The sequence below is a fragment of the Periplaneta americana genome, chromosome 8 (assembly GCF_040183065.1).
Source record: "Periplaneta americana isolate PAMFEO1 chromosome 8, P.americana_PAMFEO1_priV1, whole genome shotgun sequence".
Lineage (NCBI taxonomy): Eukaryota > Metazoa > Arthropoda > Insecta > Blattodea > Blattidae > Periplaneta > Periplaneta americana.
In genome coordinates this window covers 142,300,327-142,315,811 of record NC_091124.1, presented here as the reverse complement: position 1 = coordinate 142,315,811, position 15,485 = coordinate 142,300,327, and the positions used below count along the sequence as shown (strand labels likewise).

Here is a 15,485-nt window from a genome sequence, read left to right as displayed (position 1 = left end):
ACAGTACTGTGTAAATTAGTTGGTGCAAACAGGAAAATCAGAGACAAAAGCCTAATATAAACATTTATTAATTTCTTTTACATTTTAACAAGAAATGTGATCTCCTTTCACTTTAATTATTTCTTTCAACTCTTACAATCAATGTTTCCTGCACACCTCCTTCATTTCTCTGTCTCAGTACCAGACTTCGATGACATACTCAATTATCTTAATTTTGGTGAAGCAGTTAAACTGTGAATCCAAGCCTTGACAATAGCCCACAAATTTTCTTTGGGGCTCAAGTCTGGTGAATTCCATGGCCAGTCCAGTAATGTTAACTTTTCCTTGGTGAAGAAGCACTTGGAGTTGTGGCAGGGAGACAAATCCTGCTGGAACAGACTGTTGCCATCAGAAAACTGCCTATGCATTATTGGAATCATTTCCTCTGTGACACTTCGATACTTTGCACTATTCATCATTCCTTGAATGAGGTGAAGATTTTCTGGTTCCCAATGGATATGGCTAGGTCAGAAAGGTTTCTAAGATGAAAGCCAGATGAAATTGGATTGTACCCTTGAACTTCAAAATGTGTTTCATCAGAAAAAATCATTTTCCTCCATTGCTCTACACTGCAGTTTTTTACATTTCTTTTCCCAGGACAACTTTTCCTTCTTCATAGTGGGTGCCAAGGATGCTGTGTGTGGCAGCCACACTTCAGAAGATGACAGCACATGGTGGAAGCATCTATATCCACCCCATGAAAAGCAATCTCTCTTTTGATGTCACTGCTGTACTTCTTTGGCACAATTTGCATCATCCCTGGGCGTAATTTTTCTCTTTCTCCCACAGCAATTTTTTTTTTTTCTGACATGTCCACAATCCCCATATCTTCATGCAGCCTGACAATCCTTGACATACTGAATTTCCCAATGCCAACTACATTCGTTATTTTCCTTACACTCATCTTCGTATTTTTACTCTGAGCAATAACCTTTGTTCTTTTAAATGGTGTGATATACATACCAAATAAAGAACTAAACAATTCCTTTGAAAAGTAATATCAGGAGAGATGGTAGAAAATACGTTCTAACACCACTACAATATAAATTTAGAAATAAAATTCTGAGATAACTAAAATAAACTGTCTTGCTTCTCTTTTCTGTCTTTTTGCGACTACATAACTGAAGTACTTTCTGCACAGAATGTTAGAACTACTACCTGAGATAGCATTTCCAAAGACTAGCCTGATTCTAATAAATTACAGACTGAAGCCCTTTCTGCATATAGCGATTCGAATAGAGGGAGGAACTATCTGTTAAATTATACTAGTTCATTGTTGTACCGATCTTAAACCAAAGGTGTGTAACAGAATTCGATCTTGTCCCAACTTAATCTGCACAATTCTGTAATTCCATGTAAGGTATAGTTCAAGCAACAGCATGATTGCCTAGTGGTCGAATGCTGTGCTCGGGCATGGATTTGAATCCTGCTTGGACTGATTATCTGATTTGTTTTTTTTCCGGAGCTTTTCTTAGCTCTAAGACGAATATTGGGTAATCCCATGGCGAATACTCGGACTCATTTCACCACATACTATCTCGCTCTCAACAATTCCATCGACTCTAGGTAACCTCACAATTAATAAAGCATTGTTAAATAATTAATTTAAAGAAGTCTATTTGTGCATTATATCTTGCAACACTTGGGAAGAATGGAATCAACAAGAATACCTAAAATAATATATACCTACAATCCAATAGGCAAGAGAGATATCGGAAGACCAAAGAAGAGATGGAAAGATTTGCTGTAAGACTGGAACAGGCCTGATGCCTAATCCATAAAGTGGAGGAGGAGGCAGAAGAAGAAAAAGAAGAAGATCTTGAAGAAGTAAAAGGGGGGTTGAAAATTTTGCAATTGGCATTTCTAAATTGATTTCAGAACTTCTACTAATGCAGTAAAATAGAAATAGAAATTGTATGAATACAATCTAAAATTTAATTAAATCTTTTGGCTTATTTTCTTAAATAACAGAATTTCTTGTTGAATACCTACAGTGCATTTGATTTTGTAGATGGATAGGATATGATGTTTAAGAGGATTAATAATGAAATAAAATAAAAACCAATAACTAAATATTAAAGAATGTAGGTTATTATGATAAATAAAATTTCATTAACCTCCTTTTGGAATTTTAGGAAAAATTACTTCACTTTTCAGTCTTATTTTAGTTTAAATTATTCCTAACTCAATTTTATTAAAAGTACTTTATTTAATAAATAAATTTCAAGAAAACAGTAATAATAAATCTTGGTCAGTATTGCTTACTGAAAAAGAACATACACCTGATTCTCCTCGACATGAAGCAGTAGCAAAATTTCGAATGCTAACTGGCCATGACTGTTTAGCAGCACATCTGTCTATAATTGGAATTTTTGGTTCACCAAAATGGATCCTGTGTAACCTAGAAGACTCTTTGATGAGTCAAAAACATTTACGAAAATATCCAGCTTTGGCATCAAATCTTTTGGATTTGGACTCTAAATTATACTGGGAAGCTAGAAGGTGAATGGAGAACTTCCCAAGTGCCTGGGCAATAGATACTACTACTACTACTACTACTACTACTACTACTTTATTAATAAACAACAGAATAAAAAGTGATTAATTCCATAAAAAATCAATTATAATGTGCAACTTACAGTTGTTTCCATTTCTCTGAATGTTCTTGCAAAGTTTTTGTATCAATAGCATTTTTTGCACAAATAGCAGCCTTTTCTTCACTCAGAAGTTGATTCCTAGTGACAACTGCATCCAGTTTCTGCCTAAGATCTCCATTCTTTAGTTCCAGTTTATTAATTTCTTCTTTTAATTTATTCTTTTCCATTTCTATACAATTCTGTGAAATGGAAAAATTAACATATTTTAGTTCTACGAACAATAATATGATGTAAAAATAATACAAGTACGAGGTTGAAAGTAAGAAGTTTAGAGAGACATGCAATTATGTCCACTAAACAGTCACATAAATAAAACTGCTTGTATTGAGATAAAAGAGCAATATTTTCTCTGTAAACTGAGAATTATAAAATTATATAGTGATCCAGGAGTTTAATGTTTGTATAAAGGTGTTTCAGTTGTAGGAGAAGAAAATATATAAATAATTAAATTACTGATAATTAAATTATTATAAATTAAAATACTAAAAAATGATAAGAACATATTCAAATAGAAAGTTACCTAAAAATCATGAAAATAACAGAATGTTAAAATCTTCAAATGAAATGAGTGCACAGGATATAAAGGTATAATTTGACGGGCATTTACTTAAAGTATCACATGTTCTTAACTAAAGAGAACTGAAATTTGAAACGTCATTCAATATAAGCTAAACGATTTTTTTCATTCTACTGTATAGCACAGTTGTATGGCTATCAGCCTTTTTTTCAGTAAGTATAATTTATTCATAACTTATAACAACCTTCTTAGTTGCTTGATTAATAGATCAATAAAAACATAGAATTTCAACGATCACTATTTCTCTTGTCTATAGCAATGCAAACTATTTTCTGCTATCGTGTCAACTTACATACTGGAGATAAGAGTTCAAATCTTGGGCAATGAAAGTAGATGTATGTTTCAGTTGTGAAGCTAAGTTGTAAATACTGGAGAGGCTGAAAAAAATCTCCTTACCTTATATTTTTATACAGCAGGTCCAAGCGTCGATTCTTCTTGGTTGCAAAAGTATCAAGTTACTCGTTCCTTGAAACTCTGATCAATTGCAAGTTGTTTAACCAGTTTCTTTTCAATGGCGATTGTACTGAGAGAACTTAATTTTTCATTCTTCATTGAATTACGAAAATAATTTTTTACCCTTTTCAATGTGCTCATACTCCTGTAATCTCCATCTTACGATGTTTGGTGACGTATACACGTCCGTTGATGTGACATATTAATGAATTTAAATACTATTATAGTCACAATCATGCCATGGTATGAAAGAAAAATTTCACAACTTCGAGCGGGAATCGAACCTGCGACTTCCTGTTCTCTGGTCAGGTGCTCTACCACTGAGCTATCGAGTTCGTCTCACGCCAAAGGCTTGGAATTATCCTTTCATAATGGCGACTCTGTTATAGAGTACTGTCCATAGCGTCTGATCTAGTCAGCACTGCTTATGGGTTGAAAGAAACTTTACAAATGTAATCTCCATCTTACGATGTTTGGTGATGTATACACGTTTGTTGATGTGACATATTAATGAATTTAAATAGTATTATAGTCACAATCATGCCATGGTATGAAAGAAAAATTTCACAACCTCGAGCGGGAATCGAACCTGCGACTTCCTGTTCTCTGGTCAGGCGCTCTACCACTGAGCTATCTAGTTCGTCTCACGCCAAAGGCTTGGAATTATCCTTTCATAATGGCGACTCTGTTATAGAGTACTGTCCATAGCGTCTGATCTAGTCAGCACTGCTTATGGGTTGAAAGAAACTTTACAAATGTAATCTCCATCTTACGATGTTTGGTGACGTATACACGTCCGTTGATGTGACATAATAATGAATTCTTTCATACCATGGCATGATGTGACTATAATAGTATTTAAATTCATTAATATGTCACATCAACGGACGTGTATACGTCACCAAACATCGTAAGATGGAGATTACATTTGTAAAGTTTTTTCAACCCATAAGCAGTGCTGACTAGATCAGACGCTATGGACAGTACTCTATAACAGAGTCGCCATTATGAAAGGATAATTCCAAGACTTTGGCGTGAGACGAACTTGATAGCTCAGTGGTAGAGTGCCTGACCGGAGAACAGGAAGTCGCAGGTTCGATTCCCGCTCGAGGTTGTGAAATTTTTCTTCCTTACCATGGCATGATTATGCTCATACTCCTTTTGGAGCTGTAGTAATGGTGAATACCAAGGCCAATTAGATAAGTCGTTTACCCTTTTTAGATGGTTTGAAGAACATTGCTAATTATGAATTTCAGGAGGTCTGCTGGGAGTAAATCTTTTCTCCATCTACATATTCTTTAATTAATTTTCTAATCATTCTTTGTTGAAAAATGGATCTGTGGACAGAAGGTTATTTAATTTCATAACAGAAAAATTTAGTTTCCATTTCACAAAGCTATTTTGATCTAGAAATTGAACACATTTTATCTTTTCAGCATCTCCAAAACGCATTTCCATTTGTACAGTCATTTGCACTTGACGTAACTTTAAAGCTGGAAGAGCACTGCAAATGATCACATATAAACTGTTCTTGTCTGGATAGAAGTTCCAATAATAATGCAAGATAATTCCCTTTGTTGTCGGAACTTTCATCTTTATGCTCTTGCTTACCTAAGAAGCAAACAACTTCAATAAGTCTCTCGATTACAAATCTATTTTGTTTCACAATTTCGTTGTTTGTTGGCTTGGAGCTTCGCTCCTTCAGAAATTGCATGTTCATTCTTCCACGACCTAATAAGAGAAAACTCTCTTCATTCTGAAGATGTCTTCTTTAACTGGTCCACGCCTGTGGAGTAACGGTTAGCGCGTCTGGCTGCGAAACCAGGTGGCCCGGGTTCGATTCCCGGTCGGGGGAAGTTATCTGGTTGAGGTTTTTTCTGGGGTTTTCCCTCAACCCAATATGAGCAAATGCTGGGTAACTTTCGGTGCTGGACCCCGGACTCATTTCACCGGCATTATCACCTTCATCTCATTCAGACGCTAAATAACCTAAGATGTTGATAAAGCGTCGTAAAATAACCTAACCTACTATTCTTTAACTGTGATGTTTCTCGGCTTTTCTATCAAAATTTTTTGTGACACAGACCCATAAGAAGATGATGACCACTCATTTTCGCCCACAAACAGAATTCAGGCATAATAGCATAATTTATTTGTCTCAGAGCACGCAGTTATCCAAGGATATTTCTCATATCATGAGAATTGAAATTTTCTATTTTGTTTTCTTCCATCTGCTATTTTAATATGCAAATGTGTTGTCGATCTTCTATCTTCGTAAGCACATTTTATTTCATACATCCAACTTGAAAATGGTTTCTCTTTTAATCAACAAATAATGGCTTCAATGTTCTCTCAGTATGAGCAATTTTCACAAAATTAGTAACACACACATGCATGTACTTTTGATTAAACCAACACTCAACATTCATTCAGCATTCACAGAAGACCAGCACAGCATATTATATACGTATTGAGGCTAGCCATCTTTCCTACAGAGCTGTAGTAGCGAATCAATAGCCCCTCCCCTCCCCTCCCCTCCCAGTTTTCCCCACTAGCTTGCGAGTGCCATTGTCTATGAAGAGACTGGAGCAATAAGCCTCTCGCACAGAACTCAACCTGCTAGAATGACTGCCAACAATGAATCTAACATATGGAAGGATCGAAATGAAACCAAGTGGTACGATACATCGTGATTACGAACTTATACTGTTACTAGGCATAATAAGTCAAATTTTTTTGGGTAGGCTACACCTCAAAAGGTCCTGCGCCATGGCGTAATGGTCTAAGGCATCTTGCTTAGGACTCGCGTTACGGAATGCGTGCTGGTTCTAGTCCTCATGGGGGAAGAAATTTTCTCATGAAATTTCGGCCAGTGTTTGGGACCAGTGCCCACCCAGCATCGTGATGCACTTGGGGAGCTACGATAGGTAGCGAAATCCGGTTGCGAAAGCCAGCTATAACAGCTGGGGGGATCATCTTGCTAACCACACGATACCTCCATTCTGGTTGGATGATCGTCCACCTCTGCTTCGGCATGTGGGCATGAGGCCAGCAGCCGGCTGGTCGGTCTAGGCCCTTCACAGGCTGTAGCGCCACGGATTATTATTATTATTACGCCTCAAAAGCCTCTTAAGAGTTTCACCACTCATATGTTTAACAAAACGATGTTGAAGCAGCTTTTCTTGGGATATTCCCATTTTCCCTGCCACCATCCCACCATTTTCCATTATTCATAATTGACTGGTGCAATAACAACAGAAAATTTATCAGTACTAGATCGACATAGCATATGTTCTATAGTGTAAATGACTATGGGAATCCCAGGGACTGATTAAAATGCCTAGGTTTTTGAGTATGATAGCATATAAGTAAGCAACTATGAAAACTATTTTTCCCTACAAAAAAACCTGATACTTCCATTTGAAAAAAAAAAGAGGTTCTTCAAACTTTATTTTGCACAAAGACATCAATAATAACAAAGCTTACCATGTGGATTTCCATTTCTTCCTGTTTTTGCTCATACTTTTCACCTATTAAAGCTTGAAGTCTTTGTTCTTCTTCTTTGGCAATAATTGATTTATCGAGGTTCTGGTTTTCCATTTCCTTCAGTCTAATTATTTCTGTTAAATGAGTCTTCTCATCTTCATGCTGATAAGAGAAAGAGAAATTGTTAAATGATAAATTCTTAGATTATATTAATAGACTGTCTGATACACTATATACGTTTTTCTTTAGGTTTTTAAAATATATTCCCATTTCTTCCAAGTGTCATATAAGAAATGAAACAATTGGAACGTTCTTCTAGAATGTACAACGCAGGGGAAAAAATGTACAATCTGAAGACAATCTTCACACGTTCTAAACTCTGGTTACCTGCCTACAAACTGTGCTGTGGATATCGTGCAATCAACATTCAGTTGCCATAAGCACATAATAATCAATGAATTAATAAATTAATAAATGAAATTTATTAATTAAAGAAAGGAATGAACAAATAAGTAACTGAAATGAATGAAAGAATGAGTGAATGGAATGAATGAACGAATATGTGAATGAAATTAATGATCAAATGAATAACGAACATATATATGAATGAATGAATGAATGAACGAACGAACGTTTCTTTAAAAGTTAAATTTCCTGCGTCTGCACGTATACAGAGGGGCATATGTGAACGAGATAGCATTAGGGACCAATGAATAGTTAGCATTACATTATGATAGTTCTCCTTCCCGAAGGAAATAACTTCATCTCAGTGGGCCTTAGAATAATTCGGAAAGCTATAACGAAAATAAAAATATCTTGCTTCTATTCAGAAATGAACTAGTGTCTTCCAATTTATTGCCAGTTCTTCTATCAATGTAATTATTTTTTCCACTGAGGTTCCTAATTAATTGTATTCTATGTATACATAACAATGTAGCAAATAAAAAGTATATATTTTTTAAAGTACCAGTACCTAATTAAATCTAGTGACAAAATTCTTAATCCATGTTGAATCTTTCGTACACTACTTTTAACACTTAAATATAAATAAATGATTAAATGGCGATCTTAAAGGATCACCCGAGAATCAAGACTACAACATATTAACATTTGTCATGTTCTTCACCATGACAATAATATATTAATTATTTTCGCAACCTCAAAGATGAATGCTTAAGTTGTCCAGAAGATCTTGGTATTGAATGTACCACTGTCATTCTTAATTCTCGAAATCTTCTACCTGATACAAGAAAAGTTCGACGTCAATTAAAAGAAGAAGTAATTCTGTGGAGCCAACTTTCTCATAAATGCAAAGGTGTGGCACTACATGGGAAATATACACCAGCAAACAAGTGAATTTGTGGTCATGAAGGCCTATAGTGCTCTCCATGGACATAAGCAATTACAATGACAGCAGGCATGTCTGCACTGCATTCCCTGCTAGGTAGGTCTCAGTACCTCTGACAATGTTGCCATAGAGAGCACGAAGCTCTTGCACCCTCTTGGGTGCCTGTCTGCATAATAGCATGCACCACTGCATTCGGGGCGCAATAACTCAAGCTCTAAGGGATCATGGCTACACTGTCTAGGTGGAGGTTTCCGATCTGGCCATAAATGGCAGTACTCGATGCTTAGATATAATTTATTGCATTTAAGCCAAACTCCAATTCCAGAGTAATCCTGGACCCCACAGTACGATTTGAATCTCATTGTGGCCAGGAAGAAGAGGTTAATTTTGAGAAAGCATCTATACATGATACTACAATTAAGTATTACTTACTCACAAATGGCTTTTAAGGAACCTGCAGGTTCACTGCCGCCCTTACATAAGCCTGCCATCGGTCCCTATCCTGTGCAAGATTAATCCAGTCTCTATCATCATATCTCACCTCCCTCAAATTCATTTTAATATTATCCTCCCATCTACGTCTCGGCCTCCACAAAGGTCTTTTTCCCTCCGGTCTCATAACTTTATTCCTTTGTTGTGGTCATGCCAGAGAATCAGTCCCATTCCGAGGCTTATTATATGGACACGTAACAAGCTGTTTTTTATGGTGATGGGTTGTTAGCCCTTCGCCCAACCCCCAAGCTGGAGGACCATCCCTTATTGGCTGTCCACGACTGCTTATTCAATATATTCGCAGCTACCCTCCACATCTGGAGGCAGTCTCCTCTATCCGCAACCTGAGGATGCACCATGCCGTGATGATAGGGACCCACAATACATGGACAATTGAGTATTAAAAAATGTAATACAATCTAGACAAATTGACAGTAATGGGATTGAAAGTCAGAGCAATGGGAATCATTCCAGAATTTCTTGATAATTTCTTCTTACACTAGCCATTATAACTATTATGGGGTCTTTTTCAATTTTGAGAAACCATCTTTATGAATCTAATATTTAATTTTTAATTTAAGAACAGATTAATGATTATGACAATATGTATACTTTTTTTTTAAATTGTAAACCTCATATTTTAGTGTGTTAATGAAGGATTTTATATTCACTTAATTTAATTGTTTATAACACTTCATTCTTTAGGTAACCCCTTGTAGTACGTTTTTATTTGGGAGGAATCATCCCGCCAAGAGTTTTAAACTGGTCGTACTAGCAGGCCAATGACATTTACAGACCATTTGTGAATTCTGTAGAGTAAAATTGCGCTCAGAAGAAGGTGTAGCCTGTTCCATAGCCTGCTTCTAGTTAGCGAGTGGGTGATAGTTTACATAGTATTCTTCTTCTCCCATGACATTCCTTTCACTCTCTCACTACTCACTGGATCAGCCAGTTATGATGCCAGTTGCGCAGAAGTCTTGTTTTGTGATTGGATTGGCACTCCACAGATTTCATGGACAGTGTATAAGGGTTGCAGGTAGTAGGAGGAAGGACACAAACAATCCCTAAATGTTATTGGCCTGTTAATGCGTTAATCCGACCAATTTAAAACTTTAAGCAGGATGATTCTGTCTCTATAAAAACATATTATAAGAAGGGAAATTTGTAGCAACAAACTACTTCATATTCATATTAATAACGTAGCAACTATAAAATTGATTTTTTTTATAAAATACCTAATTAAATTTATTTAGTGTATACATAGTGATATAGTAATTAAAACGAAGATTCCATTAAATTGTCACGTTAAATTATTCTTTGCACATAGTCTACAATCATACTGCTACTAAAAGTTGACCAGAAAAAAGATGCTTATACTACAATGATATTCAAAATTTTAACACAGTGTACCTAAATTCTGTGAACATTGGGAAAGAATATATGTAGACTAGCAAGTTAATTTTATACTTTTTATCCACCGGTATGGAGCAACTTCCCAACCATGAGAATAAATGAAACTTCATTTTAAGAATGTAAAATGTGACATACCTTTACACAGACTTCCTTCAAATGTTTCAATTCTTGTTCCAAATTACCCAAACGTAGTTTGTACTTCTGGGATTCCTCTAGAGATTTTGTATACATCTCTTCCAAACGGTTCAGCTGGTCTTCAAGTAATGCTATCACCTCATCACGACTACGTGCTGCTTCACGGGCTTCAGCCAGTTCATATTTAAGTTTCTCAGCTTTCTCCCCCAACTCTGCAGCAGTTTCTTCTAATCGACCTTTCTCTGCTGTTGCTTTCTGGAGATGTTGTTTCAGCAGATTATGATGTCCCTTGAATAAAACATTTGAATATTATAAAATTTAACTGTAATTATCTCGAATTTTTCCCTAGCAATACACAATTGCATCACATTTTCTACATTTACTATTAATTCTAGGATAATGTAATGAATGATGTCCATTTAGGAACAACTAGATAATATGCACAGTAGACCAATGTCGGGAGTCGATGTTGCTTGCTGGCCACTAGTCACTGGGCCATACAGAGCTGTGTCAAACAAAAGACAATCGAAATGGTGGTAGTAAAATTCACGACTATATTCTTAAATAATTCACTCCATTAGTCAAGTGCAAGGTTTATGCAGTACAATGGGGGTGTTTTGAATGCACCAAAAGAAAATGCAGATGTAATAAGATCTTAAAGTAGGTTATCACAATGAAGTAAAGGGAAGAAAAGGTGTGTTTCAAGGAATATCATTCAATTGAAGGAAAGTAAATTTCCGGTTAATGTTCAACAAAGCATTAACCTTCTGAGGACTGGATACATTTTGTAACATAGACGACTGTGTGGGGTGTTTCTTCACCCCACCTGATTATTTGAGATAATAAGTATTACTGTTCCTTTTTTATGTATATTTATTCACAAAAGAATAATAGGACAGTAAATAAGCCTCAATAATGAAGATTGTTGTAAAACGAGACCACCCACAATGGTAACTAGCAACAATGTTTATAAACAGTTTTATTTCTTATTACATAAAATAAGGAGAAAAACCATCTTACAGTTTATTCTTTCTATGCACTCTCAGTAACTGAGGCACATCAATGAACCACTTTTATTTAGTGTTCTGTCCAAGGGCAGGTCATTCACTGCAAACCCAGCTTTCTCCAGTCTTTCCTATTTTCTGCCTTCCTCTTTGTTTCCTCATATGATCCATATATCTTATGTCATCTATCATCTGATATCTTCTTCTACTCCGAACTCTTCTCCCGTTCACCATTTCTTCCATTGCATCCATCAGTAGGCAGTTCCTTCTCAGGCAGTGACCCAACCAATTCCTTTTCCTCTTCCTGACCACTTTCAGCATCATTCTTTCTTCACTCACTCTTTCCAACACAGCTTCATATCTTATTCTATCTGTCCACTTCACACATTCCATTCTTCACCATATCCACATTTCAAATGCTTCTATTCGTTTTCCTTCAGTTCGTCGTAATTTCCATGTTTCTGCCCCATACAATGTCACACTCCATACAAAGCACTTCACTAGTAACTTCCTTAGTTCTTAGTTTACGTCCGGAATCTTTTACCGTGGAAAGACTCATCATGCCATGTTTGCAGTTTTTCTTGGGAAAGATAAATGTGGTAGCTTCCCGTTGCTTTCCACACACCACTCTCTCTTTCGCATCTTAAAAAGAACCTAGGGCCCCAGTGTGGAGATGAGGAGAGTGGATTTGACTAATTAGGGCCTCTGGACTTCACCGAAATTCACCGCAGGAGTCAAATGTCAGTTCTATCAGGGTTTTTGACTTGATCAGAGACTGGGAAGTCCCAATTGAATCGACCCATGCAGAAAGGGCTTCAGTCCATTAGACTTAGTTTTGAGAAAACTAAAGAAAACATTCTGTACACTATATTCCTTTCTGCATAGAACTCTGAGCCTGACACTTCAGTTTCTATCATTCCAAGCATTGGACTGAATACTTTTCTGCACAGGCCAATTGCAGCCACCCATAAAGTTATTATTTCCACCGAAATCTCGTTTTTTTTTTTTCCCCCCCCCTTCAAAAATTGTGACTGAAGTCCTTTCTGCATGGGGTGATTCATTAGCCTTTGCCCCAATATGGACTTATGAATAACATTATAATTATCTTGATTTCATACTTTGCTGGCTTTGACTTCATAAACCCTAAAGGGACATAGTCCCATAGATGGAACCAACTGTTCATCAATGTCGAGTGTGAACACGGATTATAGTTTTCTTGGCAGTGCCGAACAAAGATAGTGAAAATTTCTCGGAAAGCAGCCATTTTGTCTGTGGATTTCCCTTCTGTCCCAGTATTATAATCGTCAAATCTGAAGTCTTATAGACCTATCCTTGACCAGAGATCCTGAGAAGGAAGACCTTTGAAAGAGGGTGTCAGTGATTTAGAGCATGCTTACTGGTTCCTGGTTAGCAATAAGTCACCAGCTACAAGCACAACTCCGAAGAATACATGTATTTCCTCACGAACTGTAGGAACCCAATGTCTTTTTTTCCTTATTTGGATTTTCAAGGTTCCATTTTCCGAACACTAATTCTCCTTTTTTATTTGAATATAAGACTATTACGTCCACTATTTCATTGTCAAGGAATAGCTTGAAAATAGTTTCAATATTTTCTGTAGGCCTACATTTGCAGTTGGGCCACTTTTTACACTCACAATATTTGGCGCGGTTTCTTCGTGTTGGTGTGTAGGAAAATTTTTTCCTCTTTTCTCCACTTCTACTAAAAACATACGAAGAATCGTCTTCTCCAGAATCTCCTGTAGATGGATCCACTTCATCATGAGGTACAGGTTCACGTGTGATTACAATGTCAAATTCCTCTATAATTTCTAAATTATCATCTACATCTGAATCAGAAGAAGAGGAAGAAGAAGAAGAACTATCATTTACCAACCTTCCTAGTTCTACATTATCAGTTATAATCTTCTACGTTTAGTACTTTTCGACGTATTACAGAAAAAAACCATACTTCAAGACAGTAAGAGAGTAAGTAATCCTCAGCAATGAACAAATAAGTTAAAATGTGGAACATATTTAATTTAAATGTTGTAAGACCGGTAGGCTACTATCAACATAAATAATCTACAAAACATTTTAAAATAAAAAAAAATAACAAAATTAGTAAGTGACAGACAGTAAAGACTATGTGGGGTGTTTCAACATCCCAACTACTAGTTATGTGTTTTCTAAGAAAATTAATAAACTGTCTTATTTTAACTGTTGGCATATTAAAACATAAAGCAACTTTCACACAATAAAAAAATATCATTACATAAGACTAGCTTTTAATGTGTTTTTAATTTAAAAAACTGCGACTGGGGTGTCAAAACACCCCACTCAGTCCTTAGAAGGTTAAGTACGTAATTATGACCGCGTTGCCATTTTATTTTGATCTAGAGAAAATACCTCGTCTTTTACGAAGAAAACTTTTAGTGGCCATGAAATTATTCACCACTTTCATCATGTTATTGTTTATGAATATTATAAAACAAAAACTTTCATAAGGGCCATGACTGACAGGACCATCTTGGCTGTTTGTGCATGCATGGTCTTGGTTAATAAAAACCTAAACTAACTAAACCTAACTTTCGAATATCCAAGATGTGTAATCGGAGCAAGAAGGGATCTTTTGATTTGATTTGGAATGTACACACGAAAATAAATTCAAGTAAGGATCACGGTGCCACTGCATGAGAGGTCTGCACAAGTGCTACAGCAAAACTGTTCCTGTCATGACCCCTTCTCTCAGACACTAATCTGCTCGCAATTTTTACGCAAATACATCGTGTCACTAACAGTGGTGCTATCTCTCAGTAAAGTTGGCGACATTGTGTATTTAGTTAAATTTGATCTTAACTGTAATGGCACGGTTCAAAGCTACTGTAGCAAATTCTCCAGTTTAGCGTCAATATATACAAATTTACGGTTAGATTACAAACATGTTCCATTTTTTTAATTGTATTTAGCCTAGTATTTATTTAATTATTTAACCTGGTAGAGATAAGACCGTCAGGCCTTCTCTGCCCCTCTACCAGGGGATCACAACTACAATATGAAGAATAAAATTATAATTAATATTAAATTTACAATTACAATTACAATAAAAATTAAAGTACGAAAAGATTACCTGATTAATGAAAGCTAGACAATTTATCATAGACGTTAAGAACAAAGAATATTTTTTCTTTTTGTATTTACTGAATTACAAATTAAACCTAGAATAACAAAATTGTATAGTGAGGAAATTACCGGATATTGAAATATTTTGTGATAGATTAAGATAACTACTTATAAGAAACTATGTCTGAACGAGTCTCAATTACTGACCAAGTGCCTAGTAAGTTTGCATTTGAATTCAATTTTATTTCGACAATCCCTGATGCTAGCAGGTAGTGAATTCCAGAGGGCTATTGTGAAAGAGGATGAGTATGAGGAGATGCGATTACCTTCAATACATAAACATGTTGTGGAGTGTTGTCACTGTGCGAAGGTACACTTTCTGCATCATCACTCTGAGAATCCCTTTGGATTTCTGGACTGTCTGTAAAAATAATTGAATACAATATTCAATATAACACAGTGATTAAGGAAAATTTCAATAGAATGTTTTTCTGATTGCAGAATTATTATGATATTAATATCTCTGAAATGTAACTTCTGATTTTACTTAAAAAAAAAACACACACACACAATAAAAAACATACACGCACACAAAGACACACACATACACACACGATGTTATGAGAAAGTTTATGAGTACTTTAGAAATTGCTATTTTTAACAGGTTTAGGTTAGCTATCCTGTGAAATTTGTGGTGGAAATAATGGTTTTGGGAAAATGAAGGCAGGTCAGCATTCCTCATTCCTTAACTGCTTCATT

The 15,485-nt window shown here is 35.8% G+C and overlaps 1 protein-coding gene across 3 annotated transcripts in view; it reads right to left on the bottom strand.

Annotated features, from left to right (window-relative positions):
- LOC138705112 (ankyrin repeat domain-containing protein 26-like) overlaps positions 1-15,485 on the bottom strand; it is a 164,792-nt gene that overhangs the window by 45,304 nt on the left and 104,003 nt on the right. For all 3 annotated transcript variants that reach the window (XM_069833750.1, XM_069833751.1, XM_069833752.1), the window contains exons 9-12: positions 15,053-15,147; positions 10,601-10,888; positions 7,213-7,374; positions 2,679-2,875 (exon numbers count right to left, since the gene is read on the bottom strand). In XM_069833750.1, coding sequence (XP_069689851.1) covers positions 2,679-2,875; positions 7,213-7,374; positions 10,601-10,888; positions 15,053-15,147 — 742 coding nt within the window. The remainder of the gene's footprint in view (positions 1-2,678; positions 2,876-7,212; positions 7,375-10,600; positions 10,889-15,052; positions 15,148-15,485) is intronic.